Consider the following 27,396-nt stretch of genomic DNA (forward strand, 5'->3'; position numbering starts at 1 on the left):
TGTCGCCGCACAGTTGACAAACTTGTACACTCGGGCGGAATGGGCGGCAGCGGTACAGGAGGCTGCCGACTTTCACGTAGAAGGGCACGTGAGGGCCCTGGAAGGTCAGGAGTGCCGAGGTGGTACGACCCATGAGGCGAGCATGTATGAGTTGAGGCCTGTTTGCTTGTAGTAGGTCGCCGAGGGCTTCATTTTTTGTATCCGGGTCCAAGCCGTGGATGACTCCCCGGCAAGTGTCGGGAGGTGGCTTCATGTACGGCATGATTTCGTATTGCACTTCGCCGATTTGCACACATGTTATCTTGCTCAGCGTGATGGCATGACTGGCGTTGGGTGTGCTTGCTACGACTAAATTTTGGGACGTCTGGATTTGAAAAACGATGGTGTTTTAGAATTCTTGCAGGGGAATCGCACTTGCAGTTGCGAAGCTTTGGAGAACAGTGCGAGGAGCCCAGGCCGCGACGTTAAGGCCAGATCGGGGTCGATAGACCACGGTGTAGTTGTCTTTCGGCAACCGCGGTTGTGGTGCACGGCGGGTGTTGGCGCCCGTGGTAGGTGAAACGCTTGGCTCACCGCGTTGCGGTGGTAAAGCTGACGTGGCGTTGCCCGGTGGCCTCGAAGGCGCTTTCTTGAGGCGCGAGTAAATGACATCGGTCCAGGGGTTTTCCGGTGGGATAGTACGGCCACTCAGTTGATAGAATTCCATGGCCTCTTGGCGCTGGGAGTGGGGCGCTGGGAGTGGGAGCTCTGCGCGCGCCGGAATGGCCGGAGGCAGCAGTATGGAACACCTTTGGCGCGGTAGGCTTAGCAGAGCGTCGCCGCCGTGGAAGTTCAAAGTAGGGTAATTAAGCAGAGAGAGGCCCCCCGATGGCACTTGAGGCACCGAAGCGTGCTGGATAACGTTAGAAACATGATGGTAAAGTCGTTCACTTGCCAGTGAGGGTAGTCCGCCGATTTGGAGGTTCACTGCGGGAGCCCATACAAAACGTGACCGTCTGTGTCGGCCCCCTGGCGGCGAATCCGGCTAACAAAGTAAAGAAAGGCAATTGTTCTATTCACAAACGTGTCGTGGCTTAGTTTGAACTGAGCGAACGAATTTTCACGACCCGTCGGCGGTCGGCAGGCTAAACGGTGGGACGACTGACTCTGCCGGAAGGTCGGCAAGCCATGCAGTAGCACAGTCAAGCCTAGTTTTTTCCTCCTGACGTCACGCGAAAACGCCAAAGAAAATGGGCAAGGTGGGAGAGAGGAGGACAGCATATTCGAATTGATTTTTCCACTTAATAAATTCGCGTTAGCGCACCCAGAGTGGCCAAAACATGGCCTATGGACTCCGGACTACAACTTGCGCAAGTAATCACACAAATCACTTGTGTCCCTTTAACGCGCCGACGCTACACAGGTGATGAGGCGCGCCGTAGTGGAGGTCTCCGGATTGATTTTGGCCACCTGGGAATGTTTAATGCGCACAGGAATCTTGAACACAGGGGGCTTTTAACTTTTCGCCTTCATCAGAAAAGCGGCCGTCGCGGCCGGGAATAAACGTTAAACCAAGAAAAACTGAAACATTGAAATCAACCAAAGTCCAACCAGACAGGTATACCATTCACTAGACAACGCCGGAACACGCCGAGTGTGAAACCAGCGCTGCTTTAAGGGGACCGTGAAGACATGCAAAACTTGAAATAGATGCGCGTTATTTCATAACAGGGCTCATTTTGGGAACAGGCGGACGCATTGCGCTGTGAATAAGGAAAGACGGGCCGGAGTAGCGATTGGCAAAAGTGTGTTATACATCTAAAAATGTAAGGTCTCACCGAGATTTGAACTGGGATGGCTGGATTCAGAGTCCAGAGTGCTAACCATTACACCACGAGACCGAAGACTTTCCGACACCGGGAATCGAACCTGGGCCTCCTGGGTGAGAGCCAGGTATCCTAGCCACTAGACAACACCGGAACACGCCGAGTGTGAAAGAATCGCTGCTTTAAGGGGACCGTGAAGGCATGCAAAACTTGAAATAAATGCACGTTATTTCATAAGAGGGCACATTTTGGGAACAGGCGGACGCATTGCGCTGTGAATAAGGAAAGACGGGCCGGAGTAGCGATTGGCAAAAGTGTGTTATACATCTAGAAATGTAAGGTCTCACCGAGATTTGAACTCGGTTCGCTGGATTCAGAGTCCAGAGTGCTAACCATTACACCATGAGACCGAAGACTTCCCGACGCCGGGAATCGAACCCGGGCCTCCTGGGTGAGAGCCAGGTATCCTAGCCACTAGACATCACCGGAACACGCCGAGTGTGAAAGACGCGCTGCTTTAAGGGGACCGTGAAGACATGCAAAACTTGAAATAAATGCACGTTATTTCATAACAGGGCTCATTTTGGGAACAGGCGGACGCATTGCGCTGTGAATAAGGAAAGACGGGCCGGAGTAGCGATTGGCAAAAGTGTGTTATACATCTAGAAATGTAAGGTCTCACCGAGATTTGAACTCGGATCGCTGGATTCAGAGTCCAGAGTGCTAACCATTACACCATGAGACCGAAGACTTCCCGACGCCGGGAATCAAACCCGGGCCTCTTGGGTGAGAGCCAGGTATCCTAGCCACTAGACATCACCGGAACACGCCGAGTGTGAAAGACGCGCTGCTTTAAGGGGACCGTGAAGACATGCAAAACTTGAAATAAATGCATGTTATTTCATAAGAGGGCTCATTTTGGGAACAGGCGGACGCATTGCGCTGTGAATAAGGAAAGACGGGCCGGAGTAGCGATTGGCAAAAGTGTGTTATACATCTAGAAATGTAAGGTCTCACCGAGATTTGAACTCGGATCGCTGGATTCAGAGTCCAGAGTGCTAACCATTACACCATGAGACCGAAGACTTTCCGACGCCGGGAATCGAACCCGGGCCTCCTGGGTGAGAGCCAGGTATCCTAGCCACTAGACATCACCGGAACACGCCGAGTGTGAAAGACGCGCTGCTTTAAGGGGACCGTGAAGACATGCAAAACTTGAAATAAATGCACGTTATTTCATAATAGGGCTCATTTTGGGAACAGGCGGACGCATTGCGCTGTGAATAAGGAAAGACGGGCCGGAGTAACGATTGGCAAAAGTGTGTTATACATCTAAAAATGTAAGGTCTCACCTAGATTTGAACTCGGATCGCTGGATTCAGAGTCCAGAGTGCTAACCATTACACCATGAGTCCGAAGACTTTCCGACGCCGGGAATCGAACCCGGGCCTCCTGGGTGAGAGTCAGGTATCCTAGCCACTTTTTTTTCCTTATTGCATATTTTGTCAACAACACACACATTACAAAATCAACCTTTGAGGTTGAGGACAATAAACCTCCGCCAAACTTTTAGTTGGCGCTGAAATGTTGGTGCACTTTCATTACACTAAGCTCATTTAACAAACACAAAAATTCATGATCACAATCATCATTATTCACCACATCTCGAAGACTACAGACGTCTTCAACAAAATAACTATTTACAGACCGCGCGTCAACTGAATTGTGACGAACGTCCATTCTGCTACGCCATATTGCGTGCAAACCTAAAAGAAAGAGCAGGTCGTATGGAATACTGTCCGTGTTTACTGAAAGGTGTCTAATTCCTTCGGCTGTTAGTGGCAAATCTTTTTTTATAGTTCTTCGAAGGACGTCCCAGAAAAAGGCTGCGTCCCAGCAATCCAGGAAAGCGTGCTCCACATTTTCGGGTTTTTTGCACAAAAAGCAGTCTGAACCCCACGGTAAAAACAGCCCCCTTCGCTCTTGCCATGTCAGTACCGGAAGGGTGTCCGTGTGAAGCTTAAAGAAAAACGTGTTTGCAGCCCCTCGCACTGCTATTTTTTTGACCCTCTTTAAAACGTCGCGGCCGGTGCTGTCACGGTATCTGGATCGGTAGATTGGTTCGGGGAACAGGGATTCAGTTAGGTCTCTAGAAAGACGCTTACGGGAAACATTGGACAGGTATTCCACCGAAAACCGGGCCGTGAGAAAACGGAAGGCTGCGACTACTTCCCGCAGAAAACCTCTACCACTCTGCCTTACATAGTCAACAGATGAAACAACAAAATTTGGCAGGGCCGTCGCTAGTGACATTTGCAAATAGGTTCGAATTAAAGGGTCTGTCTGGTCCCTTAAAAAGAAAAACCTTGACACAAGCTGTTTCACAAAAAGGTGTGGTAACGCCAGACCACCATCCTCCAGTCTGCGGAACAAATTGCTGCGGCTTGTTCGCTCGAAAACCGACTGCCAAACGAAAACTGCAAACAGGCGATGGAACGTTTGCACATTCATCCGAGAACACGATAAAACCTGCATTATATACCAAATTTTGGCCACCAGAAACAAGTTGCACACAGTTGCACGCGCAAAAATAGACAATTTTTTTACCACCCCATTTTTGTGTCTGCGCACGCATTTCATGCGCCCTATCACCCCAGTACGCCGTATTTTCGCGATACCGATCCAATGGTACCCCCAAATACTTTGACGGCGTTGTGAACCACTAGACGTTTTCGTAAACAGCAGGTACCTCTGCCCATTCCCCATGCCAAAGCCCGACAGTTTTGCTGACGTTTAATTGACTACCCGTTACATCACAAAAGCGTTGCGTCATGCGCAGCGCCTTACTCACACTTTCTTTGTCTGAACAGAAAAAAGCCACATCGTCAGCGTATGCCAACACCTTTACTTCGCATGCCTGCAGGCAAAAACCACGTATGCTACTACTTGCAATTATCTTTGCACACAAAGGTTCGATATACAGGGCAAAAAGTAGCGGGCACAGTGGACACCCTTGCCTCACTGAGGACTGAACGTGTATTTTATCTGTTGATTCCTTATTAACAATTATTCTAGTATTACAATTACTGTAGGCCATTTTAACGCCGTCTTTAATTACCGACCCTAAGTTAACATGCTGCAGTATTTCAAACAGTATTTCATGACATACACGGTCGAAAGCTTTCGCCAGGTCTATTTGTACCATGGCTACCGTTCGAAAGTCGGCATCACAGTACTCCAATACGCTGCGGGCTACATGAATATTTGTAAATATAGTTCTTCCCTTTATACCACAGGTTTGGTGAGGCCCTATTAACGATTTGATATCTCCTTGCATACGTTTCGCAAGAACTTTCATTAATATCTTATAATCAGTATTAGTAAGTGTAATATGCCTGTAGCCAGTTACTTTGTTCGATCGATCGCTGTCCTCCCCCTTCGGTATCAACACCGTGTGGGCATTTCCGCATGACGGCGGTAGACTCCCAGGCTCATAAGACTCAGAAAAAACCCCATGTAGTAGTCCCGTCACTTCTGCCTTAAACTTCTTGTAAAAAAAAGCACTAATCCCGTCAGGTCCCGTCGATTTGCCGGAGTTCAAATCATTTATGGCGTCCTCGATTTCGCTTAAGGATATCTCCCTTTCAAGAAGTGCTGTCTCTTCACTTTCCAGCTGCGGAAAACAGTTCAGAAATTCTGTTTTAAACCCTTCTTTAGGTTTTCGCAGGTATCCTAGCCACTAGACAACGCCGGAACACGCCGAGTGGGAAAGAAGAGCTGCTTTAAGGGGACCGTGAAGACATGCAAAACTTGAAATAAATGCACGTTATTTCACAAGAGAGATCATTTTGGGAACAGGCGGACGCATTGCGCTCTGAATAAGGAAAGACGGGCCGGAGTAACGATAGGCAAAAGTGTGTTATACATCTAAAAATGTAAGGTCTCACCGAGATTTGAACTCGGATCGCTGGATTCAGAGTCCAGAGTGCTAACCATTACACCATGAGTCCGAAGACTTTCCGACGCCGGGAATCGAACCCGGGCCTCCTGGGTGAGAGCCCAGGATTTTTTTTTCTTTATTGCGGAGACGAAAATGCCGCTCGAGAAGACGATTCTCGGCCTCCCCAAGCTACAACAGTCGACTGCGCCGCGCAAGCAGAACCACCGCCCTCAACAAGCGCCGCACCGATGGAATATGACGCCCTAAGCGGCCGCGCCATTCACCCACCAAACCCATGGCTGCAGGTCGTATCCTACCGCAACAAAAGCAAGCGCACCGACAAACAGGCAAGCATTACCACTTCTCAAAAGCCTACTCCGCCGACGCGCGCTATTCCGCCGCCACGCATTCCTGCTGACCACTATGTCACAGTCTTCCGGCCACTCAACGGCCTCCGCGTTCATGATTGGACCAACCAAGAGCTTTCCCAGGCACACATTCAGGCCAGCGGGATTCCAGAAAAGCAGTTCCGAGCTTTAATTACTACTCAAGCGCAACCGGCAAACAATCTCTTCGTCATCGGTACACCTGACCCCTACGTCGCTGACAGGCTCTCAGAACTGACAAGCATCCCTCTCCGCAACGTCAACTATGACATCACCGCCTACATGAAGCCTCCACCGGGCACGTCCCGTGGCGTCATTCACGGCCTGCCGGACGACATCACTTCGGAGAAGCTCCTGGAATACACCAAGAACAATCGCCCGTACCTCATCCACGCTGGATAATGGGCCGTACCAAATCAGCTATCCTCACATTCAACGGCACACGCGTCCCATATTATGTAAAAGTAAACTGTGAGCTCATACGCTGCCGTCCATATCGACGCACCATTCAAGTTTTCAAGTGGTGCGGAGACGTCGGCCACCGCCAAGACGTCTGCCCGCATCCGGAAAAGCCCCACTGCCCGGTCTGCGGCCTCTCGGGCCCCCAGGAAGACCACCTCTGCACACCCCGTTGCAAACTCTGCCAAGAACCTCACGTCACGGCGGGGAAAGACTGCCCAAGGCGACATCTCCCGACACCTGCGTCAACGAAGCCCAAGCAATCCTCTGCCCAACAGAAGAAGCAACAACCCAAGTTTTACGACAACGAGTGTCCAGCTCTACCGCCCGTCCCCACAACCACTCGGCCTAAGGACTGCCCGATAACCCCACAACAGGTGAGCTGGTCAGATGCAGTTTCAAATGCTCCCACTGCTCACAGGTCCCATGATTCCCCACCTCCCTCACAACCAGACCACACGTCCCCCTCTTATGCCCACGCCATAACTCAAATCCAACAACAACAAAAAGAGTTTTAACGCCAACTAACAGAAATTACGACGAAAATTAACGCTATCATCACGTCTCCCCTTCCGTGTCCACCAACCAACACACTCGAACCCGCGCAAATCCACGCTGTAATTGACGACAAAATCACACAGATTGTGAAGAAAATCACTGACTCGCACGCAGCAAACATCGCTCCCCTCTGCGAAAGCCTCAAAGGGCTCGCCGATCGGCAAAATAAGCTAGAAAAATCCACCCAAAGCCTCTACGAAACTATTTACTCTAGCCACCCTTCAAAAAAGATGAAACATCACCCTTACCATGACTAAGGACAGTGGCGATGCAATTACCGTTTACCAATGGAACTGTCGCTCCTTGAATAGCAAACGAAGTCAACTGGCCCTCCTCGCTGCATCCTCATTTCCGGACATTATTGCACTTCAAGAAACGAACACCCCGACTCCACGCCTTCCATACTACACCGCATTCACCCAGGACGCGCAACATCGGACAGCTATCTTTGTTCACAACGCGCACGCCGCCCAACCCCACCAGCTGAGCCAAGAAATACCCAACACATTTGTGGAACTCATATCTGCACAACCCTCCTGTCCAAGTACATACATACTTAACATATACAGCCCTCCCAACGGTAGTCTTCAGGCAATTGACGCCTTAATCCACGAAGCCACACAGAAGACGAAAAACGAACCTTTCCTCCTGCTTGGTGACTTCAATGCCACGCACTATGCATGGGGGTACGTGCATGCCTCAAAAAAAGGAACACAATTACTGCACGCCACACAAAACCACCACCTTACGCTTCAAAACGATCTCACCATTCCGACCAGAATCGGCAACAGCGTAAACCGAGATATTATCCCCGACCTGAGTTTCACGAGAAATTGCCGGAATGTGCAATGGTTATGCCTGCCGGAAACATTAGGGAGCGACCATCACATTATCTCTCTGCGACTATACATAAGGAAGAAAACCACAAAAATAGGAGTAGCCAAACTAACAAACTGGTCCGCTTTCCGCGGGGATATCACTCCGCTCCCGCCTATACAAACAGACCTAACCGAATGGGCACAGGCATTGGAGCAGCGGGTACAAAAATACACGCAAGAAATCGCTCTTACTGAGGACACACCAGCTGCAGACATACATCTCCTAAACATATGGGAAGCGCGAAGGAGCTTGACAAAGAGATGGAAGCACCAAAAACATAATAGAACGCTTAAGAAACGTATAGCCCTCCTCAACCAACAAGCGCAAGAATATGCCGTCACCTTACAAAGACAAAATTGGCACTCGTTCTGTGACAAACTCAAAGGCACCCTAAGCACCAAAAAAGCGTGGCACCTTCTTCGCCATCTCCTGGACAGCTCCAGCTCTCGGACTCAAGTCAACCAAAAGATACAGCAACTAATAAGAAACTGTGACGTCCACCCCAGAGAGCTACTTCTAACTATCCGCAACAACCTGTTTGGAACTCCCACAACCCAGCCAGCTCCCCCAACACTGTGTTACACAGGCCGACCAAATCAAAAACTTGATGCTCCTTTCACCTTTGAAGAACTGCAATCAATCCTTTCTAATCTCACTCGTAACACCACACCCGGCAGGGATCGAATCACTAACCGCATTCTTCGCAACCTGGATCATGAAACACTGGAATCGATACTTGAGCTCTTCAATTGCCATTGGGACGAGGGCACGCTACCGGCACAGTGGAGGCACTCTGATATAACGCTTATACCGAAACCGAACAAACCCATCTCGCCTACGTCACTACGGCCAATATCTCTGACCTCATGCGTAGGCAAGATTTTCGAGCACCTCGTGCATCAACGATTGGTCAACTTTCTTGAAGAGCAAAACTTATATCCTCTAACAATGTTCGGATTTCGGCAGAAACTTTCCGCTCAAGATGTACTCCTGGAACTGAAGGAACAGGTCATTGTTCATCTTAGCCGCACCACCCCTAAAGCAATACTGGCACTCGACGTCAAGGGTGCATTCGATAACGTCACCCATCAAGCTATCCTCGAAAATCTTAACCAGACTCACTGCGGATCCAAGGCTTTCAACTATGTGAAAGCCTTCCTTAGAAACCCTACAGCCACCATCAAACTTAGGCAGCTTGTGTCACCGACATTTAATACGCCTGCCAAAGGCACGCCCCAGGGCTCTGTAGTTTCCCCTCTACTTTTTAGTATTGCGCTACTGGCACTTCCCGCAAAACTTAACGCAATAGCAAATCTCAAGCATGCATTCTATGCCGACGATTTAACCCTCTGGACAGTGAAAGGTTCCAGCGGGGAGCAGCAGGACCCCCTTTACCAGGCAGTGGATGAAACTATCTCATACCTTCAACCAAGGGGACTAACATGTGAGCCTTCTAAATCAGCGCTCCTCATCCTCAGGGCAAGAACGCGAGGACGCGCAAGAACTCCGGACCCAGACGTCACAATTTTCGGGCAGCCCGTTCCCAAAGTGCAAACACTTAGAATTCTTGGCGTGCCTTTCAACCATGATGGTTCGGGTTTGGCCCTGTTACCGCAACTTCACAGAACCGTGACGCAACTTGCCCACCTCATACGCCGAATACGAGGCCAAAAGCATGGTCTCACCGAAACTGACACATGCCGATTGGTACAAGCCCTTCTACTTAGCCGGATAACATATGCGACTCCCTTTATTGAACTCAAACCTCAAGAGATCAGCAAGCTGGACGTCCTCATACGGAAAACATACAAAACGGCCTTAGGCCTCCCCACTTACACCTCCAATGAAAAACTACTCCGGTTGGGGCTAAACAACACTCTTGAAGAGCTAATTGAAGCCCAGCGAAATTCACAACTTCATCGCCTAACACTTACTCCTACAGGGAGGAAGGTGCTTCATGACAACGGAAGACCAAGCCCAACCACCCACGACTTACCTCAACGAATCCCGCTACACATACGCAAGAAACTCAAGGTTGCTCCCATTCCCAAGCATATGCACCCAGTCTCGAGGCCGCCGTGAGGCAAGGGTCCGCCAGCTTACGAAAAAATATGCAGACGACTGTCATACCCGATACACGGATATCGCTCAGAATCCCAAGATACCCGGCACCACCCTGGTCACGCTCGATTCCAAAGGAGAAATTGCCACTGCAGCAACGCACTTTGATTTATCCACAAGATTGGCAGAAGCTCTAGCTATAGCCCATGCAACCACCACTCACCACAATCAACCCTATCTTACCATCATCTCGGACTGTCAGGAAGCCTGCCGAATGTACCAAGCTGGGCTGGCACCACCCCAGGCCATCCCAATCCTACAGCGATTGCCTGAAGACATAGAAGTATCCATTGTCTGGACTCCTGGTCACTCGGGTCTTGCTGGGAATGAAGCGGCGAACGCTTCCGCCCGAGAACTCCACTCACGGGCATTCCCATCCTCAACGCAAGCTACCCTTAGGTGCACGGACAGTGGAGCTACCCACCTGGCACCCCTCGACAACAGCTACAGCTCACTCTTGTCACATTACACCCACACGAGAAGAACATATCCTCCCCCCCCACCACACGTTATCTAACTACGAAGCATATATCTACCGCCGACTACAAACTGACACCTTTTACAACCACGCCATCCTCGCACACATATCTCCATCCACATACCCCTACAACTGCCCGCATTTCGACACTCCTCTTACAACCTATCACCTCGTCTACTCCTGCCCACGCAACGTTGACCCCGTCCCCTCCCGATCCCCTGAGCAGTGGGAGTCTGCGCTGACCAGCTCGGCACCGGAGCGCCAAAAAGCGCTTGTGCAACGGGCCCTGGAATCAGCAAAGGCTCGCGGCCTCCTGGACGTAGGTAGCTGACCACCACCCCCCACTCCCGTCCTTTTGCTCAATAAATGTTTACTCCACCTCCTCCTCCTTTATTGCCTGGTTTTGACAACACGCTAAACAACATTACAGATGATCACAATAAAACACTGAACTCAGGAAAAGTGAGGCTGCCAGCCAATAAAGGGCTGGCATTGTCAATTAAAATGGCCTCAGCTTTGTCAGCTGCTCTATTTCTGGCAGACAAACCGGGAATACCTCCTCAGACTTAATAATTTCGACAAAGCGACCAATACTCTCTTTAAAATACTGTCGGGCAAAACGTGCATCGACATCATTATACAGTTTTGCAGTGCGAGAGCGCCATATGCTATGGAGGCGCAGTACCATTACTAAATCATAAGGCACGCCAGCCTCATTGTCCACTGCAAGAAACCGTATACCGTGAGGGTTTAAGGGAAAGTCTTTTCGTAGTGTCCTTTGCAGCACATCTCATAAGTACACTCCCTCACAACAATGCAAAAACACGTGGTCTATTGCCTCTGGTAATTTACATCTTAAACAGTCTGTCCCCCATGGTACAAATAGCCCCCTCTGTTCCATATATGTTCGTACTAATACTGTACCTGTATGCAGCCTAAAGGAAAAGGACTTGACCCCTGGCTGAATTTGCATCCTTTTCACCCTCTTAAGAACGTCCTGGCCTGGGCCTCCAGAGTACATAGCTCTGTACATTGGCCCAGGGAACACGGTATCCACAATATCATGATACAGATTTTTCCTTTTTACAGCACTCAAGTATTCTTTTGAAAACCGTGCATTCAAAAAATTTACACTTCCAACGACTTCTTTGAAAAAGCCAAAAATCCCTCCATGCATATACCCAGTGGTTACAACAAAGTCAGGGAGAAGCCTGCCCAGCCTCACCTGACACACTGTCCTCAGAAAGGGGTCGCTTACATCCCTTAAAAACAGAAATCTATTTACAAGCTGCCGCACAAATAGGTGCGCCAGTCCCAGTCCCCCATCTTTGATTCGCCTGAAGAGGTTGGTGCGGCTGCACCTCTCCAAATTCGAGGCCCACACGAAAACAGCAAGGACCCGATGCAGTTTTTGCACATTTGTACGCGAACAGTGGAGCACTTGCATCACGTACCACAGTTTACTAACAAAAAACAGATTGCACACTGTTGCCCTAGCAAAGGTTGATAAATAAGCCCCCCTCCACTTGTCTGCCTTTGCTCGAGTCTCCTGTGTTTGTTCGTGCCAGTACGGCTCACTATCTTTATAACACTGTAGTGGGGCTCCAAGGTACTTTACAGGGGTTGTTAACCAGCTTACGTTTTCAAAAGTGTCAGGGGTTGATTGCCATTCTCCATGCCAGAACCCCAGGCACTTTCCCCAATTTACAAGGCTTCCGGTGATTGTACTAAACTGTTTTGTTATCTGAACTACTTTAATAATACTTTCTTTGTTTTCACAGAATACCGCAATGTCGTCTGCTTAAGCAAATACTTTTACTTCGGCCTCATGCAATCGGAACCCTCGAATTTCCACATCTTTGAGTATGCGCAAACACAATGTTTCAATATAAATGCAAAACAAAAGTGGGCTGAGGGGGCAGCCCTGGCGCACAGAGCGTTGCACGTTAATGGGCGCTCCCAATGCCTTGTTCACAACTAACCGCGTGATGCAATTCCGGTACGCCAATGCTACCCCCTCTTTGATAACAGAACCGACGTTTATATAGTCTAAAATATAAAACAATACTTCGTGTGATACACAATCGAAGGCATTTTCAAGGTCTAGCTGAAGCACAGCGACTCCTAGATGCATGGCATCGGAACACTCCAGCACACACCTAGCCTTGTGTATATTGGTGCAAATGGACCTTCCCCGTATGCCGCAAGTCTGATGAGGGCCAACAATTTTATGAATCACTCCCTGGAGCCCACTTGCTAGTATCTTCATAAATATTTTGTAGTCCACATTCGTAAGTGAAATGGGCCTATATGACGTAACCTGCTTAAGTTTTCCGACATCTTCTGTTTTGGGGATCAACACCGTGTGAGCAGTTCCGTAAGAACGTGGCAGTGTTTTCAAATTAAATGATTCATTGAAAACAGCCGCCAATACCGGCGATATTTCACTCTTAAATTCCTTGTAGCACGCCGCACTCAAACCATCCGGGCCTGGCGATTTCCCCGGGTTTAAATTATCAATGGCGTCTTCAACTTCTTTCGATGTTATTGGTTGTTTCATTGTTTTCATTGGTTGTTTCATTGGTTGTTTCCTTTGTTTCATCGTCAAGCTTCGGCATGTTGCTGAGGAATTCTCTCCTGAAGCTTTCGATATCGGCAGAGCGGAAAGCAAAAAGCGACTGGTAGTGCTCAAAAAAGGCACGCTCGATGTGCTTGTTATCCCCGGAAGTTTCGCCGTTCCAGTCAATCTCGGTTATGTGATTCCGTCGAGCATGCGCTTTCTCGAGCCCCAAGGCTCTCTTTGTAGGTCTTTCACCCGCTATCGCCTGGACCGCTCTTGCTCGTACAAGCGCTCCGTGATAGCGCTCTTCGTCGATTATTTCTAGCTTTTGTTTTGTTTGCCTGATGTCGTCTTTGTACACGCCCGGCTGTTTGCCCTCCTGCTCTGTCAGTGTTTTAGCAATTCTGGGAGCGACGTTTCCTTTTCTTTTTGTTCGAACCTTATGCAGCTGGCCCGTTCAATTGCTGTAATTTTTGACGCTTCTTTTGCTAGTTCCCACATTTCCAACATCATATTTTGGCTGCCCTGTTCGATTTTTCTGATTTGGTCCTTTACTGTGTTGCTGAAATTTTCGTCTTTTAAAACAGTTTCATCTCACTTCCACAATTCCCATGTAAAATTGTTCCGCCGTTTTTTGTGCCCTATTCTGCACGCGACAAGACAATGATCGGTGAAAGACAATGGCAAAACACTATAGTTGCTGCACATTAGAACCATTTCCACCGATATGTAAATCCGGTCCAGTCGGGCTTGGCTAGCGCCTTGAAAGTGCGTGTATTGCACGCTTCTTGCGCCCTCCAAACATTCGGCAACATCCTGAAGACCGAATTCCACAATGTGCTCAGACAACAAATCAGTGCTGACGTCCTTGAATGGCCTTTTGCTTGTCTTGTCACGTGCGGTCAACACACAATTGAAATCTCCTAATAGTATTATTTGCCTATCCCTGGTAAGGTGCTGCCTGATACTAACAAAGAAGTCAGCACGTTCGTCCCCAGAATTGGGGGCATAAATGCACAACACGCGCCACTCAACACTGCGAAAAGAGAAATCGCACACCACTAATCGGCCCAACAAGCACGACGTCACTGTTTGGACAGCTAAGCCCGGTAGGTTTCGCACAAAAAGTACGCAACCCGCCGAAGTGCCGACTGCGTGACTAACACACGCGAAGTACCTCGCCGTGATACGCCGCCCCATGCTCACAGTCTCTGCCTCCCCCTGCACTTTGGTTTCCTGAACCGCCAACACATCAACGTCATGCTCGGTTAACAGACGATACACTTGGCTCTGTTTTCTTTTCCCAGCCGATCCCCTGACGTTGAGTGTAGCTACGTTAAGTGCGAGGTCGTCAGACAGTTTAGTTCAATTAGAGACTGAGAGCATGGCGCTTACCTTTGGCGTCTCGAGCTGGCTACGCGCTCCCGCCCGCCGCTGCGCTGTCCCCTGAGTTGCGCTGTTGGGGGGGCGTTTCCGGGGGCTTCCTGTCGGGCGGTATGGTGGGCTTGGGTCTGAACGACAGGCGCCGTATCTGCGTTGTTTTCGCCGGCGGCTCCTCGCTGTTCTGGTTACCCCTGCTGTCGTTCCCGTCTGCTGCGTCGACGTGGGGGCGTTTGACGGTCCCCGCCGGAGTCGCTGCTCCGTCGGTGTCCATCGTTTCCGGGTGTTGCCCCGCCAGTGCACCGGGGGGCTCGGCTGCCACGCACTTTTCGTCGCTTTTAACCAAGCTCTCCTCCGGTACTGTCGTCTTTGCTGGGGTGGCCTCGGGCGTTTTCACTTCCTGGGTGAGGCAGCCTTCCCTTGGGGTCGCGGTGGTAGCTTCGGAGGGCTCGCCCCCACCAGCGCCTTGAGCTGCTTCCTCTGCCTCGACGACGTCCATAAGGTGCTCGGTAGTACCCTCGTTGTCAGCGGGCCCCGTCACTGACGCGTACGAGGGCACGCACTGCGTCTCGACGTGACCAAAACACCGACACCTAGAACGACGGGGTAGCTTGCACTCCCGCCGCACATGGCCCTGGCCGTTGCAGCGAAGGCACTGCATGGGACGTCCGGGTACCACGACGAGGGCGAGCTCACCAGCAACCTTTATCTGGTGAGGCAGGTCGTCAATCTTATGGCCTCTTTTCAACTTCAGCAGCACCGTCCTCGTCGTGGAACCCTTGTCGGTGACGCCCTGAACGCGCCACCGCTCCCGGTTCACCTCGGTCACCTTGCCGTACGACGCCAGAGCAGCTCGGATGTCGTCGTCGGCTACGCCGTGTAGTAGCCAGTGCAGCTTCAGTCTGACCTGTTGGTCTTGCGGGTCGATGACGACGCACCGCCGGCCCTTTACTTGAAACTCCGGGACTGCGAGCATCTTCTTCGTTGCTTCGGCGCTGTTGAAAGTTATTGCCCACACGTGGTTTATCTGGTAAGCCCCCAAGGCGACAACCTCGGGGAGCAGACCAGTCCGTGCGAGCGCATCGCGAAAACCTTCGACCTTAAGCGGCCTGGCCTTCACGTCGCCATGCAAAAACAACGTGTTTAAAACAATGCGTCCGGTAGGCATAGCTCGGCTGAGCCGCTATCACCGCTCCGCTGGAGCTCATGCTTCGCACGTCCGTCCGCGAGCGTGGCCGGAAGAAATATGTCTAGACAACGCCAGATCCCGCCGAGTGTGAAAGAAGCGCTGCTTTAAGGGGACCGTGAAGACATGCAAAACTTGAAATAAATGCATGTTATTTCATAAGAGGGCTCATTTTGGGAACAGGTGGACGCATTGCGCTGTGAATAAGGAAAGACGGGCCGGAGTAACGATTGGCAAAAGTGTGTAATACATCTAAAAATGTAAGGTCCCACCGAGATTTGAACTCGGATCGCTGGATTCAGAGTCTAGAGGGCTAACCATTACACCATGACACCGAAGACTTTCCGACGCCGGGAATCGAACCCGGGCCTCCTGGGTGAGAGCCGGGTATCCTAGCCACTAGACAACGCCGGAACACTCCGAGTGTGAAAGAAGCGCTGCTTTAAGGGGACCGTGAAGACGTGCAAAACTTGAAATAAATGCACATTATTTAATAAGAGCGCTAATTTTGGGAACAGGCGGACGCATTGCGCTGTGAATAAGGAAAGACGGGCCGGAGTAACGATTGGCAAAAGTGTATTATACATCTAAAAATGTAAGGTCTCACCGAGATTTCAACTCGGATCGCTGGATTCAGAGTCCAGAGTGCCAACAATTACACCATGAGACCGAAGATGTTCCGACGCCGGGAATCAAACCCGGGCCTCCTGGGTGAGAGCCAGGTATCCTAGCCACTAGACAGCGCCGGATCACGCCGAGTGTGAAAGAAGCGCTGCTTTAAGGGGACCGTGAAGGCAAGCAAAACTTGAAATAAATGCACGTTATTTCATGAGAGGGCTCATTTTGGGAACAGGCGGACGCATTGCGCTGTGAATAAGGAAAGACGGGCCGGAGTAACGATTGGCAAGAGTGGGTTATACATCTAAAAATGTAAGGTCTCATCGAGATTTGAACTCGGATCGCGGGATTCAGAGTCCAGAGTGCTGACCATTACACCATGAGACCGAAGACTTTCCGACGCCGGGAATCGGACCCGGGCCTCCTGGGTGAGAGCCAGGTATCCTAGCCACTAGACAACGCCGGAACACGCCGAGTGTGAAAGAAGCGCTGCTTTAAGGGGACAGTGAAGGCAAGCAAAACTTGAAATAAATGCACGTTATTTCATGAGAGGGCTCATTTTGGGAACAGGCGGACGCATTGCGCAGTGAATAAGGAAAGACGGGCCGGAGTAACGATTGGCAAAAGTGTGTTATACATCTAAAAATGTAAGGTCTCATCGAGATTTGAACTCGGATCGCGGGATTCAGAGTCCAGAGTGCTAACCATTACACCATGAGACCGAAGGCTTTCCGACGCCGGGAATCGGACCCGGGCCTCCAGGGTGAGAGCCAGGTATCCTAGCCACTAGACAACGCCGGAACACGCCGAGTGTGAAATAAGCGCTGCTTTTAGGGGATCGTGAAGACATGCAAAACTTGAAATAAATGCACGTTATTACATAAGAAGGCTCATTTTGGGAACAGGCGGACGCATTGCGCTGTGAATAAGGAAAGACGGGCCGGAGTAACGTTTGGCAAAAGTGTGTTGTACATCTAAAAATGTAAGGTCTCACCGAGATTTGAACTCGGATCGCTGGATTCAGAGCGCAGAGTGCTAACCATTACACCATGAGACCGAGGACTTTCGGACGCCGGGAATCGAACCCGGGCCTCCTGGGTGAGAGCCAGGTATCCTAGCCACTAGACAACGCCGGAACACGCCGAGTGTGAAATAAGCGCTGCTTTAAGGGGATCGTGAAGACATGCAAAACTTGAAATAAATGCACGTTATTTCATAAGAGGGCTCATTTTGGGAACAGGCAAACGGATTGCGCTGTGAATAAGGAAAGACGGGCCGGAGTAACGATTGGCAAAAGTGGGTTATACATCTAAAAATGTAAGGTCTCACCGAGATTTGAACTCGGATCGCTGGATTCAGAGTCCAGAGTGCTAACCATTACACCATGAGACCGAAGACTTTCCGACGCCGGAAATCGAACCCGGGCGTCCTGGGTGAGAGCCAGGTATCCTAGCCACTAGACAACGCCGGAACACGCCGAGTGTGAAAGAAGCGCTGCTTTAAGGGGATCGTGAAGACATGCAAAACTTGAAATAAATGCACGTTATTTCATAAGAGGGCTCATTTTGGGAACAGGCAAACGGATTGCGCTGTGAATAAGGAAAGACGGGCCGGAGTAACGATTGGCAAAAGTGGGTTATACATCTAAAAATGTAAGGTCTCACCGAGATTTGAACTCGGATCGCTGGATTCAGAGTTCAGAGTGCTAACCATTACACCATGAGACCGAAGACTTTCCGACGCCGGGAATCGAACCCGGGCCTCCTGGGTGAGAGCCAGGTATCCTAGCCACTAGACAACGCCGGAACACGCCGAGTGTGAAAGAAGCGCTGCTTTAAGGGGATCGTGAAGACATGCAAAACTTGAAATAAATGCACGTTATTTCATAAGAGGGCTCATTTTGGGAACAGGCAAACGGATTGCGCTGTGAATAAGGAAAGACGGGCCGGAGTAACGATTGGCAAAAGTGGGTTATACATCTAAAAATGTAAGGTCTCAATGAGATTTGAACTCGGATCGCTGGATTCAGAGTCCAGAGTGCTAACCATTACACCATGAGACCGAAGACTTTCCGACGCCGGGAATCGAACCCGGGCCTCCTGGGTGAGAGCCAGGTATCCTAGCCACTAGACAACGCCGGAACACGCCGAGTGTGAAAGAAGCGCTGCTTTAAGGGGATCGTGAAGACATGCAAAACTTGAAATAAATGCACGTTATTTCATTAGAGGGCTCATTTTGGGAACAGGCAAACGCATTGTGCTGTGAATAAGGAAAGACGGGCCGGAGTAACGTTTGGCAAAAGTGTGTTATACATCTAAAAATGTAAGGTCTCACCGAGATTTGAACTCGGATCGCTGGATTCAGAGCGCAGAGTGCTAACCATTACACCATGAGACCGAAGACTTTCGGACGCCGGGAATCGAACCCGGTCCTCCTGGGTGAGAGCCAGGTATCCTAGCCACTAGACAACGCCGGAACACGCCGAGTGTGAAAGAAGCGCTGCTTTAAGGGGATCGTGAAGACATGCAAAACTTGAAATAAATGCACGTTATTTCATAAGAGGGCTCATTTTGGGAACAGGCAAACGGATTGCGCTGTGAATAAGGAAAGACGGGCCGGAGTAACGATTGGCAAAAGTGGGTTATACATCTAAAAATGTAAGGTCTCACCGAGATTTGAACTCGGATCGCTGGATTCAGAGTCTAGAGGGCTAACCATTACACCATGACACCGAAGACTTTCCGACGCCGGGAATCGAACCCGGGCCTCCTGGGTGAGAGCCGGGTATCCTAGCCACTAGACAACGCCGGAACACTCCGAGTGTGAAAGAAGCGCTGCTTTAAGGGGACCGTGAAGACGTGCAAAACTTGAAATAAATGCACATTATTTAATAAGAGCGCTAATTTTGGGAACAGGCGGACGCATTGCGCTGTGAATAAGGAAAGACGGGCCGGAGTAACGATTGGCAAAAGTGTATTATACATCTAAAAATGTAAGGTCTCACCGAGATTTCAACTCGGATCGCTGGATTCAGAGTCCAGAGTGCCAACAATTACACCATGAGACCGAAGATGTTCCGACGCCGGGAATCAAACCCGGGCCTCCTGGGTGAGAGCCAGGTATCCTAGCCACTAGACAGCGCCGGATCACGCCGAGTGTGAAAGAAGCGCTGCTTTAAGGGGACCGTGAAGGCAAGCAAAACTTGAAATAAATGCACGTTATTTCATGAGAGGGCTCATTTTGGGAACAGGCGGACGCATTGCGCTGTGAATAAGGAAAGACGGGCCGGAGTAACGATTGGCAAGAGTGGGTTATACATCTAAAAATGTAAGGTCTCATCGAGATTTGAACTCGGATCGCTGGATTCAGAGTCCAGAGTGCTAGCCATTACACCATGAGACCGAAGACTTTCCGACGCCGGAAATCGAACCCGGGCCTCCTGGGTGAGAGCCAGGTATCCTAGCCACTAGACAACGCCGGAACACGCCGAGTGTGAAAGAAGCGCTGCTTTAAGGGGATCGTGAAGACATGCAAAACTTGAAATAAATGCACGTTATTTCATAAGAGGGCTCATTTTGGGAACAGGCAAACGGATTGCGCTGTGAATAAGGAAAGACGGGCCGGAGTAACGATTGGCAAAAGTGGGTTATACATCTAAAAATGTAAGGTCTCACCGAGATTTGAACTCGGATCGCTGGATTCAGAGTCCAGAGTGCTAACCATTACACCATGAGACCGAAGACTTTCCGACGCCGGGAATCGAACCCGGGCCTCCTGGGTGAGAGCCAGGTATCCTAGCCACTAGACAACGCCGGAACACGCCGAGTGTGAAAGAAGCGCTGCTTTAAGGGGATCGTGAAGACATGCAAAACTTGAAATAAATGCACGTTATTTCATAAGAGGGCTCATTTTGGGAACAGGCAAACGGATTGCGCTGTGAATAAGGAAAGACGGGCCGGAGTAACGATTGGCAAAAGTGGGTTATACATCTAAAAATGTAAGGTCTCACCGAGATTTGAACTCGGATCGCTGGATTCAGAGTCCAGAGTGCTAACCATTACACCATGAGACCGAAGACTTTCCGACGCCGGGAATCGAACCCGGGCCTCCTGGGTGAGAGCCAGGTATCCTAGCCACTAGACAACGCCGGAACACGCCGAGTGTGAAAGAAGCGCTGCTTTAAGGGGATCGTGAAGACATGCAAAACTTGAAATAAATGCACGTTATTTCATTAGAGGGCTCATTTTGGGAACAGGCAAACGCATTGCGCTGTGAATAAGGAAAGACGGGCCGGAGTAACGTTTGGCAAAAGTGTGTTATACATCTAAAAATGTAAGGTCTCACCGAGATTTGAACTCGGATCGCTGGATTCAGAGCGCAGAGTGCTAACCATTACACCATGAGACCGAAGACTTTCGGACGCCGGGAATCGAACCCGGTCCTCCTGGGTGAGAGTCAGGTATCCTAGCCACTAGACAACGCCGGAACACGCCGAGTGTGAAAGAAGCGCTGCTTTAAGGGGATCGTGAAGACATGCAAAACTTGAAATAAATGCACGTTATTTCATAAGAGGGCTCATTTTGGGAACAGGCAAACGGATTGCGCTGTGAATAAGGAAAGACGGGCCGGAGTAACGATTGGCAAAAGTGGGTTATACATCTAAAAATGTAAGGTCTCACCGAGATTTGAACTCGGATCGCTGGATTCAGAGTCCAGAGTGCTAACCATTACACCATGAGACCGAAGACTTTCCGACGCCGGGAATCGAACCCGGGCCTCCTGGGTGAGAGCCAGGTATCCTAGCCACTAGACAACGCCGGAACACGCCGAGTGTGAAAGAAGCGCTGCTTTAAGGGGATCGTGAAGACATGCAAAACTTGAAATAAATGCACGTTATTTCATAAGAGGGCTCATTTTGGGAACAGGCAAACGGTTTGCGCTGTGAATAAGGAAAGACGGGCCGGAGTAACGATTGGCAAAAGTGGGTTATACATCTAAAAATGTAAGGTCTCACCGAGATTTGAACTCGGATCGCTGGATTCAGAGTCCAGAGTGCTAACCATTACACCATGAGACCGAAGACTTTCCGACGCCGGGAATCGAACCCGGGCCTCCTGGGTGAGAGCCAGGTATCCTAGCCACTAGACAACGCCGGAACACGCCGAGTGTGAAATAAGCGCTGCTTTAAGGGGATCGTGAAGACATGCAAAACTTGACATAAATGCACATTATTTCACAAGAGGGCTCATTTTGGGAACAGGCGGACGCATTGCGCTGTAAATAAGGAAAGACGGGCCGGAGTAACGATTGGCAAAAGTGTGTTATACATCTAAAAATGTAAGGTCTCACCGAGATTTGAACTCGGATCGCTGGATTCAGAGTACAGAGTGCTAACCATTACACCATGAGACCGAAGACTTTCCGACGCCGGGAATCGAACCCGGGCCTCCTGGGTGAGAGCCAGGTATCCTAGCCACTAGACAACGCCGGAACACGCCGAGTGTGAAATAAGCGCTGCTTTAAGGGGATCGTGAAGACATGCAAAACTTGAAATAAATGCACGTTATTTCACGAGAGGGCTCATTTTGGGAACAGGCGGACGCATTGCGCTGTGAATAAGGAAAGACGGGCCGGAGTAACGATTGGCAAAAGTGTGTTATACATCTAAAAATGTAAAGTCTCACCGAGATTTGAACTCGGATCGCTTGATTCAGAGTCCAGAGTGCTAACCATTACACCATGAGACCGAAGACTTTCCGACGCCGGGAATCGAACCCGGGCCTCCTGGGTGAGAGCCAGGTATCCTAGCCACTAGACAACGCCGGAACACGCCGAGTGTGAAATAAGCGCTGCTTTAAGGGGATCGTGAAGACATGCAAAACTTGAAATAAATGCACGTTATTTCATGAGAGGGCTCATTTTGGGAACAGGCGGACGCATTGCGCTGTGAATAAGGAAAGACGGGCCGGAGTAACGATTGGCAAAAGTGTGTTATACATCTAAAAATGTAAAGTCTCACCGAGATTTGAACTCGGATCGCTTGATTCAGAGTCCAGAGTGCTAACCATTACACCATGAGACCGAAGACTTTCCGACGCCGGGAATCGAACCCGGGCCTCCTGGGTGAGAGCCAGGTATCCTAGCCACTAGACAACGCCGGATTTTTTTTTATTATTACCTTTTGCACACACGTAATACAAGTCACGGATAAATTAAAAACCGCCTGCCAAACTTTGGCTGACGGAAGGACTTAAAATAAACATCAAAAGTACACAACTCTTCCAAAGCAGGAAGCCATTCAAGTTCGGGGTCCTGTAACTTGTACACTTCATACAAAAGCGTGACATTTTGAGAAAAATACTTGCTTACAGTGAGCGCATTCTTGTCCGCATGTCTCACAGCCATTCTGGACCTCGAAATGGCATGTAACCCTAGCGCCATTATCATATCATACGGGACTTCATCTTCGTGCTCAACCGGAAGGAACCGAATGCCATGCGCTGAAATTGGCAGGTCTTTTTTTAAAGTTCTCTGTAAGACGTCCCAAAAAAATACGGCGTCCCAGCACTCCGTGAAAACATGTTCCACTGTTTCGGCTTTCGCACACAGCGTACACATTTTTGACCAACCAATAAACAGCCCCTTCTCCTCCATCCATGTTTTAACTGGCAGTGTTCCTGTGTGTAACTTGAAAAAGAAAGTTTTCACGCATGCTGGGACTGCCATTTTTTTCACGCGGGATAACACATCCTGCCCAGGACCAGAACTAAACATTTCTCGATAACGTGGTACGGGGAACAGCATCTCCCTCAAATTATTTGTAAGGGTTTTCCTCGAAACAGTGGCTAAATATTCTACTGAAAATCTCACAGTAAGAAAACGAAAAGACTCAACCACTTCCTTCATATAGCCTTTCACGGCACCACATCTATCACTTACAGAAGAAACAATATGCATAGGCAAGGCATCTACTAATGTAATCTGCATTAAATTGCGAAGAAATGGATCACGTGTATCACGCAGAAACATAAACCGGTTTACAAGCTGGCGAACAAATACATGACACAGGCCAACACCCCCATGCCTTATTCGGCGAAAAAGGTTACTCCGACTGGAACGCTCCCACACCGATGACCAGATAAAGACTGCGAATACTCTGTGCATTCGCTGCACGTGTACTCGTGAACAATGAAGCACCTGCAGCACATACCACAGCTTTGCCAAAAGAAAAAGGTTGCATACCGTGGCTCGTGCGAAAACAGACAATGCGCGACCGCCCCACTTGGTTGTTTTTTCGCGCAGCTTCGCCGTCTCGGATTCCCAGTACTCGCCGCTATCCTGATAGCGATCCAGCGGAACTCCGAGATAACGCGCTGGTGTACGCGACCAAGACACGTTTTCAAATACAGATGGTGTTGACCCCCACTCCCCGTGAAAAAAACCCGCACACTTGGCGCAATTAACACAGCTGTTAGTAAGACTACAAAACTCCCTTGTTATCGATATGGCTGCGCTTACACTCTCCTCGTCTTCACAAAAAACCGCCACATCATCCGCGTATGTTAGTAACTTCACCTCGCATGTGTGTAACTGAAAACCACGTACTCCACTGTCATTAATTATTCTTAAACAAAAGGGTTCCAAATAAATTGCAAACAGAAGAGGAGATGCTGGACATCCTTGTCGCACAGAAGACAGTACAGGAATACTTCCCGTGACATTCTTGTTGATTATAAGTTGCGTGCAGCAGTGAGAGTACGCCATACGCACTCCCTGTATGATCACATCACCAACATTTATATGCTCCAAAATACAAAAAAGAATCTCATGGCACACTCGATCGAATGCTTTTTCGAAATCAATCTGAAGCATAGCGACCCTTTTAAAAAACATATCACAACACTCCAGCACACTGCGCGCAACATGAACATTTGTTACTATACTCCTCCCCTTTATCCCACAGGTCTGATGCGGCCCTACTACACTTGTTATAACACTCTGCACTCGTTGCGCTAAGATCTTCATAAGGATTTTATAATGTACATTGGCCAATGTAATCGGCCGGTACCCAGACACCGACTGAAGTTTAAGAAGGTCTTCCGATTTGGGTATGAGGACAGTGTGTGTGCGACCAAACGACGGCGAAAGTACCTTGGACTCGTACGCCTCGCGAAAGACCACAAAAAAAAAAAAAACGGAGTTACTATATCCGAGAACCTTTTATAAAAATCCGCACCAAGCCCGTCAGGTCCTGGCGACTTACCTACTTTTAACTCCGATATTGCCGTCTGAATTTCGCCAAGCGATATCGGTCGTTCTAGCTCCTCCCTCACATCGTCTCCCAATCTTGGCATGGCTGGAAGAAAGTCTCGTTTGAACTCGTCAGTTTTTGGAACTGTGGGGCTAAACAAATCTGTGTAATGTTCTTGAAACGCACTTTTTATGTTCTCTTTGTCACTGGTAAGCGCGCCTCGCCAGTATATTTCCTCGATACCATTTCCTCTCGCGTACCGTGCTTCGTCTTTTATCGCTCGCTTTGTTGGCGCTTCGCCGGCCAAAAACACCTCGGCCCTCGCCCTCACGGTCGCTCCCCGATATCTTTCTATATCGATGGCTTCCAGCTTATTTTTAATAGTTCTAATATCTTCTTTGTATGCCCCAGGCATTTCGCTTTCAAGTTTTAACATGTGTTGCAGATTATTTCTGAGTTGGTTTTCCACTTCCCTCTCTTGCCGTTTAAGCACTGTCCCCCTCTCCATCGCTACCATTTTGCATTCCTGTTTGAATACCTCCCACCTTTCCCGCCAGCTGCTGATTTCGTCGTTTGTTTGTTTTTCTGCAATTTCCTGTACTCTATCCGTGAATGTGGTGTCTTGTAATAATTTTACATTAAATTTCCAAAGTTCCCAGCTGAACTTCTTACAATCCTCCCTCCTTTCCCCCAACAAAAATGAAACCAGGCAGTGGTCACTAAAAGAGACACTATCGACCACGTAGTTCTTGCACGCCGCAGCGAGCTCGAAAGATACGTATGCACGATCCCGCCGCGCATGGCTCGTGCCCTGAAAGTGCGTGAATTTTAAAGCACTTCTGTTAACCGCACAGTGTGCTACATCGGCTAGTTCGCCGTCTTCAAGAACTTCTGTCAAGACCCTTGCACTCTGATCAATTGTTCGCGGCGACACATTTCTGTCTCTTCGTTCTAACACACAATTGAAGTCGCCCAATAACATTACTCTTTCTTGCTTCTTTAAATAATCAGACAACCCTTCGAAAAAAACCGTCCTGTCCCTTGCAACACTTGGTGCATAGATACACACTGCACGAAAATCTACTCCACAGTAGTTGAAATCACAACACACAAGCCTGCCAGTTTCGCTCGAAATAACTGATCGTACACGAATACCAACTGAATTTCTAACCAAAATACAACACCCCCCACAAGTTCCCACAGAATGACTCACGCAAACGCTGTAACGCCCACTAAAGGGCCTTATCATGCTCTCGGTGCTGCCTTCGCTTTCAATTTTTGTTTCTTGAATGGCCATTATATCTATTTCTTTGTCGTCCATAATCATTCGCAGCTGATATTGCTTGCGCCTGGCCCCAAGCCCTCTTACGTTTAATGTAGAAATGCGAAGTGGCCTATTTAAAGTAGCCATTACATCGAATTTAAGCTCACCAAGAGCATAAAAAACAAAGACCAGTTCAACGAACCCTAGCCTCCAGTGTAGCGACGGCGGATATCCCAAGTATGTTGCCGTGCTCTTGTCCATAGTAGCTGCTCAACACTCCCCGGAGACGGCTGCTCGTTGCGCTGCACTGCACGGAGAACATCACTGGGCCTTATTGACATTGCAGGGACGCAAAAGGGGCTTCACGTTAAGTGTCCGGTGGCTTCCTGGGCCGCTCCGCGTTGATGTTCGGCTTCACTTTAACCGATGCCCGTCGAGCATGCGTCGGAGCTTTCGCCGGCGGCTCGTCACCGCTCGGCTCGGCGGTGCAGGCCTGTTTTTCTTCGACAGCATCGCTTGCACGCTTTGCAGAACCAGAAAGAAAACCTGCCATCTCAACCTCTTCTTCTTCCTTGCTTTTATCTCCCTCCGACGCCAAGAGTGGTGCTTCGGCCAAGCCTGAACTGTCCGCGGGGATTTGGTTACCCTGCACGTCCGGGGATTCGGTGGGAGTGCCACCTTCGGCGGGTGGTTCGGCGCTCGGTGCCACGGCGGCTGCAGGTTCAGGGGGCGTTGCCTCCTTCACCACGTCCTCGTCCTTGCCCTTCGAAGCGCTCTCCGCGTCTTCGGCGTCCATCACGTACTCGGCCTTGTGGTCGTCATCCCCTGGTCCGGCAACGTTCGCGTAAGTGCGGACGCACTCGCTCTCGCTGTGGCCGAAGCGGCGGCAACGCCCGCACCGTGGGACGCGGCACTCCCGCCGAATGTGGCCACTCCGGTGGCAGCGCAAACAAAGCGGTACCCGTCCGGGCACCACGACAAGGGCCTGCTCACCGGCGATGCGTAGCTGATGCGGGATGTCGTCTAGGGTGACGTCTGACTTCAGTCGTAGGGTGACCAGGCGTGTCGTCGAGAGCTGCGAAGTGCAGCCCGGCACACGCCAGCGGTCACGGGTCACTTCGGTGACCTTCCCGTAAAGCGACAGGGCGCCTCGCACTTCGTCGTCTGGGACGTTGTGGAGCACCCAGTGCAGCTTTAGGCGTACGTCCTGGCTCCGCGGATCGATGATAAGGCACCTCCGCCCCTTCACTTGAAGTTCGGAGGCGGCAACCAGCTTCGCAGCTCCCTCGGCATCCTTGAACGTCACAGCCCACAGGTGGTTCATCTGATATGCGCCCAAGGCCACAACCTCGGGCAGCAAATTCAGACGCACCAGCGGGTCGCGGAAATCTTCCACCTTGTATGGCCTGGCTTTCACGTCCGCGTGCAGAAAAATGGTGTTCAGAACAGATGGTCCGGATGGCAAATGAGGCAGAATATCTTGATATTCCTGGTTTGCAGAGTTGTCAAAA

At 49.9% G+C, this 27,396-nt stretch overlaps 1 protein-coding gene and 40 non-coding genes across 41 annotated transcripts; all 41 read right to left on the reverse strand.

The window, feature by feature from the left end:
• Positions 1-1,887: 1,887 nt before the first annotated feature.
• On the reverse strand, positions 1,888-1,959 carry Trnae-cuc (transfer RNA glutamic acid (anticodon CUC)). The gene has a single exon. It is a non-coding gene; the product is annotated as a tRNA-Glu (tRNA).
• Positions 1,960-2,143: 184 nt separating this feature from the next.
• Positions 2,144-2,215, reverse strand: Trnaq-cug (transfer RNA glutamine (anticodon CUG)). Its single transcript has one exon. It is a non-coding gene; the product is annotated as a tRNA-Gln (tRNA).
• A 263-nt stretch (positions 2,216-2,478) lies between these two features.
• Trnaq-cug (transfer RNA glutamine (anticodon CUG)) lies at positions 2,479-2,550 on the reverse strand. The gene has a single exon. It is a non-coding gene; the product is annotated as a tRNA-Gln (tRNA).
• A 263-nt stretch (positions 2,551-2,813) lies between these two features.
• On the reverse strand, positions 2,814-2,885 carry Trnaq-cug (transfer RNA glutamine (anticodon CUG)). The gene has a single exon. It is a non-coding gene; the product is annotated as a tRNA-Gln (tRNA).
• Positions 2,886-2,892: 7 nt separating this feature from the next.
• On the reverse strand, positions 2,893-2,964 carry Trnae-cuc (transfer RNA glutamic acid (anticodon CUC)). The gene has a single exon. It is a non-coding gene; the product is annotated as a tRNA-Glu (tRNA).
• Positions 2,965-5,743: 2,779 nt separating this feature from the next.
• Positions 5,744-5,815, reverse strand: Trnaq-cug (transfer RNA glutamine (anticodon CUG)). Its single transcript has one exon. It is a non-coding gene; the product is annotated as a tRNA-Gln (tRNA).
• An 8,785-nt stretch (positions 5,816-14,600) lies between these two features.
• LOC144175578 (uncharacterized) lies at positions 14,601-15,734 on the reverse strand. Its single transcript, XM_077704635.1, has one exon. The coding sequence runs from the start codon at positions 15,732-15,734 to the stop codon at positions 14,601-14,603; it is 1,134 nt and encodes a 377-aa protein (XP_077560761.1).
• Positions 15,735-16,094: 360 nt separating this feature from the next.
• Trnae-cuc (transfer RNA glutamic acid (anticodon CUC)) lies at positions 16,095-16,166 on the reverse strand. The gene has a single exon. It is a non-coding gene; the product is annotated as a tRNA-Glu (tRNA).
• A 263-nt stretch (positions 16,167-16,429) lies between these two features.
• Positions 16,430-16,501, reverse strand: Trnae-cuc (transfer RNA glutamic acid (anticodon CUC)). Its single transcript has one exon. It is a non-coding gene; the product is annotated as a tRNA-Glu (tRNA).
• A 184-nt stretch (positions 16,502-16,685) lies between these two features.
• Positions 16,686-16,757, reverse strand: Trnaq-cug (transfer RNA glutamine (anticodon CUG)). Its single transcript has one exon. It is a non-coding gene; the product is annotated as a tRNA-Gln (tRNA).
• A 7-nt stretch (positions 16,758-16,764) lies between these two features.
• On the reverse strand, positions 16,765-16,836 carry Trnae-cuc (transfer RNA glutamic acid (anticodon CUC)). The gene has a single exon. It is a non-coding gene; the product is annotated as a tRNA-Glu (tRNA).
• Positions 16,837-17,020: 184 nt separating this feature from the next.
• Trnaq-cug (transfer RNA glutamine (anticodon CUG)) lies at positions 17,021-17,092 on the reverse strand. The gene has a single exon. It is a non-coding gene; the product is annotated as a tRNA-Gln (tRNA).
• A 7-nt stretch (positions 17,093-17,099) lies between these two features.
• On the reverse strand, positions 17,100-17,171 carry Trnae-cuc (transfer RNA glutamic acid (anticodon CUC)). Its single transcript has one exon. It is a non-coding gene; the product is annotated as a tRNA-Glu (tRNA).
• Positions 17,172-17,355: 184 nt separating this feature from the next.
• Positions 17,356-17,427, reverse strand: Trnaq-cug (transfer RNA glutamine (anticodon CUG)). The gene has a single exon. It is a non-coding gene; the product is annotated as a tRNA-Gln (tRNA).
• Positions 17,428-17,434: 7 nt separating this feature from the next.
• Positions 17,435-17,506, reverse strand: Trnae-cuc (transfer RNA glutamic acid (anticodon CUC)). The gene has a single exon. It is a non-coding gene; the product is annotated as a tRNA-Glu (tRNA).
• A 184-nt stretch (positions 17,507-17,690) lies between these two features.
• On the reverse strand, positions 17,691-17,762 carry Trnaq-cug (transfer RNA glutamine (anticodon CUG)). The gene has a single exon. It is a non-coding gene; the product is annotated as a tRNA-Gln (tRNA).
• A 7-nt stretch (positions 17,763-17,769) lies between these two features.
• Trnae-cuc (transfer RNA glutamic acid (anticodon CUC)) lies at positions 17,770-17,841 on the reverse strand. The gene has a single exon. It is a non-coding gene; the product is annotated as a tRNA-Glu (tRNA).
• A 184-nt stretch (positions 17,842-18,025) lies between these two features.
• Positions 18,026-18,097, reverse strand: Trnaq-cug (transfer RNA glutamine (anticodon CUG)). The gene has a single exon. It is a non-coding gene; the product is annotated as a tRNA-Gln (tRNA).
• Positions 18,098-18,104: 7 nt separating this feature from the next.
• On the reverse strand, positions 18,105-18,176 carry Trnae-cuc (transfer RNA glutamic acid (anticodon CUC)). Its single transcript has one exon. It is a non-coding gene; the product is annotated as a tRNA-Glu (tRNA).
• A 184-nt stretch (positions 18,177-18,360) lies between these two features.
• On the reverse strand, positions 18,361-18,432 carry Trnaq-cug (transfer RNA glutamine (anticodon CUG)). Its single transcript has one exon. It is a non-coding gene; the product is annotated as a tRNA-Gln (tRNA).
• Positions 18,433-18,439: 7 nt separating this feature from the next.
• Trnae-cuc (transfer RNA glutamic acid (anticodon CUC)) lies at positions 18,440-18,511 on the reverse strand. Its single transcript has one exon. It is a non-coding gene; the product is annotated as a tRNA-Glu (tRNA).
• A 184-nt stretch (positions 18,512-18,695) lies between these two features.
• Trnaq-cug (transfer RNA glutamine (anticodon CUG)) lies at positions 18,696-18,767 on the reverse strand. The gene has a single exon. It is a non-coding gene; the product is annotated as a tRNA-Gln (tRNA).
• A 342-nt stretch (positions 18,768-19,109) lies between these two features.
• Positions 19,110-19,181, reverse strand: Trnae-cuc (transfer RNA glutamic acid (anticodon CUC)). The gene has a single exon. It is a non-coding gene; the product is annotated as a tRNA-Glu (tRNA).
• A 263-nt stretch (positions 19,182-19,444) lies between these two features.
• Trnae-cuc (transfer RNA glutamic acid (anticodon CUC)) lies at positions 19,445-19,516 on the reverse strand. The gene has a single exon. It is a non-coding gene; the product is annotated as a tRNA-Glu (tRNA).
• A 184-nt stretch (positions 19,517-19,700) lies between these two features.
• Trnaq-cug (transfer RNA glutamine (anticodon CUG)) lies at positions 19,701-19,772 on the reverse strand. The gene has a single exon. It is a non-coding gene; the product is annotated as a tRNA-Gln (tRNA).
• Positions 19,773-19,779: 7 nt separating this feature from the next.
• On the reverse strand, positions 19,780-19,851 carry Trnae-cuc (transfer RNA glutamic acid (anticodon CUC)). The gene has a single exon. It is a non-coding gene; the product is annotated as a tRNA-Glu (tRNA).
• Positions 19,852-20,035: 184 nt separating this feature from the next.
• Positions 20,036-20,107, reverse strand: Trnaq-cug (transfer RNA glutamine (anticodon CUG)). Its single transcript has one exon. It is a non-coding gene; the product is annotated as a tRNA-Gln (tRNA).
• A 7-nt stretch (positions 20,108-20,114) lies between these two features.
• Trnae-cuc (transfer RNA glutamic acid (anticodon CUC)) lies at positions 20,115-20,186 on the reverse strand. The gene has a single exon. It is a non-coding gene; the product is annotated as a tRNA-Glu (tRNA).
• Positions 20,187-20,370: 184 nt separating this feature from the next.
• Trnaq-cug (transfer RNA glutamine (anticodon CUG)) lies at positions 20,371-20,442 on the reverse strand. The gene has a single exon. It is a non-coding gene; the product is annotated as a tRNA-Gln (tRNA).
• Positions 20,443-20,449: 7 nt separating this feature from the next.
• Trnae-cuc (transfer RNA glutamic acid (anticodon CUC)) lies at positions 20,450-20,521 on the reverse strand. The gene has a single exon. It is a non-coding gene; the product is annotated as a tRNA-Glu (tRNA).
• A 184-nt stretch (positions 20,522-20,705) lies between these two features.
• Trnaq-cug (transfer RNA glutamine (anticodon CUG)) lies at positions 20,706-20,777 on the reverse strand. The gene has a single exon. It is a non-coding gene; the product is annotated as a tRNA-Gln (tRNA).
• Positions 20,778-21,040: 263 nt separating this feature from the next.
• On the reverse strand, positions 21,041-21,112 carry Trnaq-cug (transfer RNA glutamine (anticodon CUG)). Its single transcript has one exon. It is a non-coding gene; the product is annotated as a tRNA-Gln (tRNA).
• A 7-nt stretch (positions 21,113-21,119) lies between these two features.
• Positions 21,120-21,191, reverse strand: Trnae-cuc (transfer RNA glutamic acid (anticodon CUC)). The gene has a single exon. It is a non-coding gene; the product is annotated as a tRNA-Glu (tRNA).
• A 184-nt stretch (positions 21,192-21,375) lies between these two features.
• Trnaq-cug (transfer RNA glutamine (anticodon CUG)) lies at positions 21,376-21,447 on the reverse strand. Its single transcript has one exon. It is a non-coding gene; the product is annotated as a tRNA-Gln (tRNA).
• Positions 21,448-21,454: 7 nt separating this feature from the next.
• Trnae-cuc (transfer RNA glutamic acid (anticodon CUC)) lies at positions 21,455-21,526 on the reverse strand. The gene has a single exon. It is a non-coding gene; the product is annotated as a tRNA-Glu (tRNA).
• Positions 21,527-21,710: 184 nt separating this feature from the next.
• On the reverse strand, positions 21,711-21,782 carry Trnaq-cug (transfer RNA glutamine (anticodon CUG)). The gene has a single exon. It is a non-coding gene; the product is annotated as a tRNA-Gln (tRNA).
• Positions 21,783-21,789: 7 nt separating this feature from the next.
• Trnae-cuc (transfer RNA glutamic acid (anticodon CUC)) lies at positions 21,790-21,861 on the reverse strand. Its single transcript has one exon. It is a non-coding gene; the product is annotated as a tRNA-Glu (tRNA).
• Positions 21,862-22,045: 184 nt separating this feature from the next.
• Trnaq-cug (transfer RNA glutamine (anticodon CUG)) lies at positions 22,046-22,117 on the reverse strand. The gene has a single exon. It is a non-coding gene; the product is annotated as a tRNA-Gln (tRNA).
• A 7-nt stretch (positions 22,118-22,124) lies between these two features.
• On the reverse strand, positions 22,125-22,196 carry Trnae-cuc (transfer RNA glutamic acid (anticodon CUC)). Its single transcript has one exon. It is a non-coding gene; the product is annotated as a tRNA-Glu (tRNA).
• A 184-nt stretch (positions 22,197-22,380) lies between these two features.
• On the reverse strand, positions 22,381-22,452 carry Trnaq-cug (transfer RNA glutamine (anticodon CUG)). Its single transcript has one exon. It is a non-coding gene; the product is annotated as a tRNA-Gln (tRNA).
• A 7-nt stretch (positions 22,453-22,459) lies between these two features.
• Positions 22,460-22,531, reverse strand: Trnae-cuc (transfer RNA glutamic acid (anticodon CUC)). The gene has a single exon. It is a non-coding gene; the product is annotated as a tRNA-Glu (tRNA).
• Positions 22,532-27,396: the final 4,865 nt, after the last annotated feature.

This window comes from Haemaphysalis longicornis, unplaced genomic scaffold (assembly GCF_048455015.1).
Source record: "Haemaphysalis longicornis isolate Haplotype H1 unplaced genomic scaffold, Haemaphysalis longicornis Haplotype H1 scaffold_3, whole genome shotgun sequence".
Lineage (NCBI taxonomy): Eukaryota > Metazoa > Arthropoda > Arachnida > Ixodida > Ixodidae > Haemaphysalis > Haemaphysalis longicornis.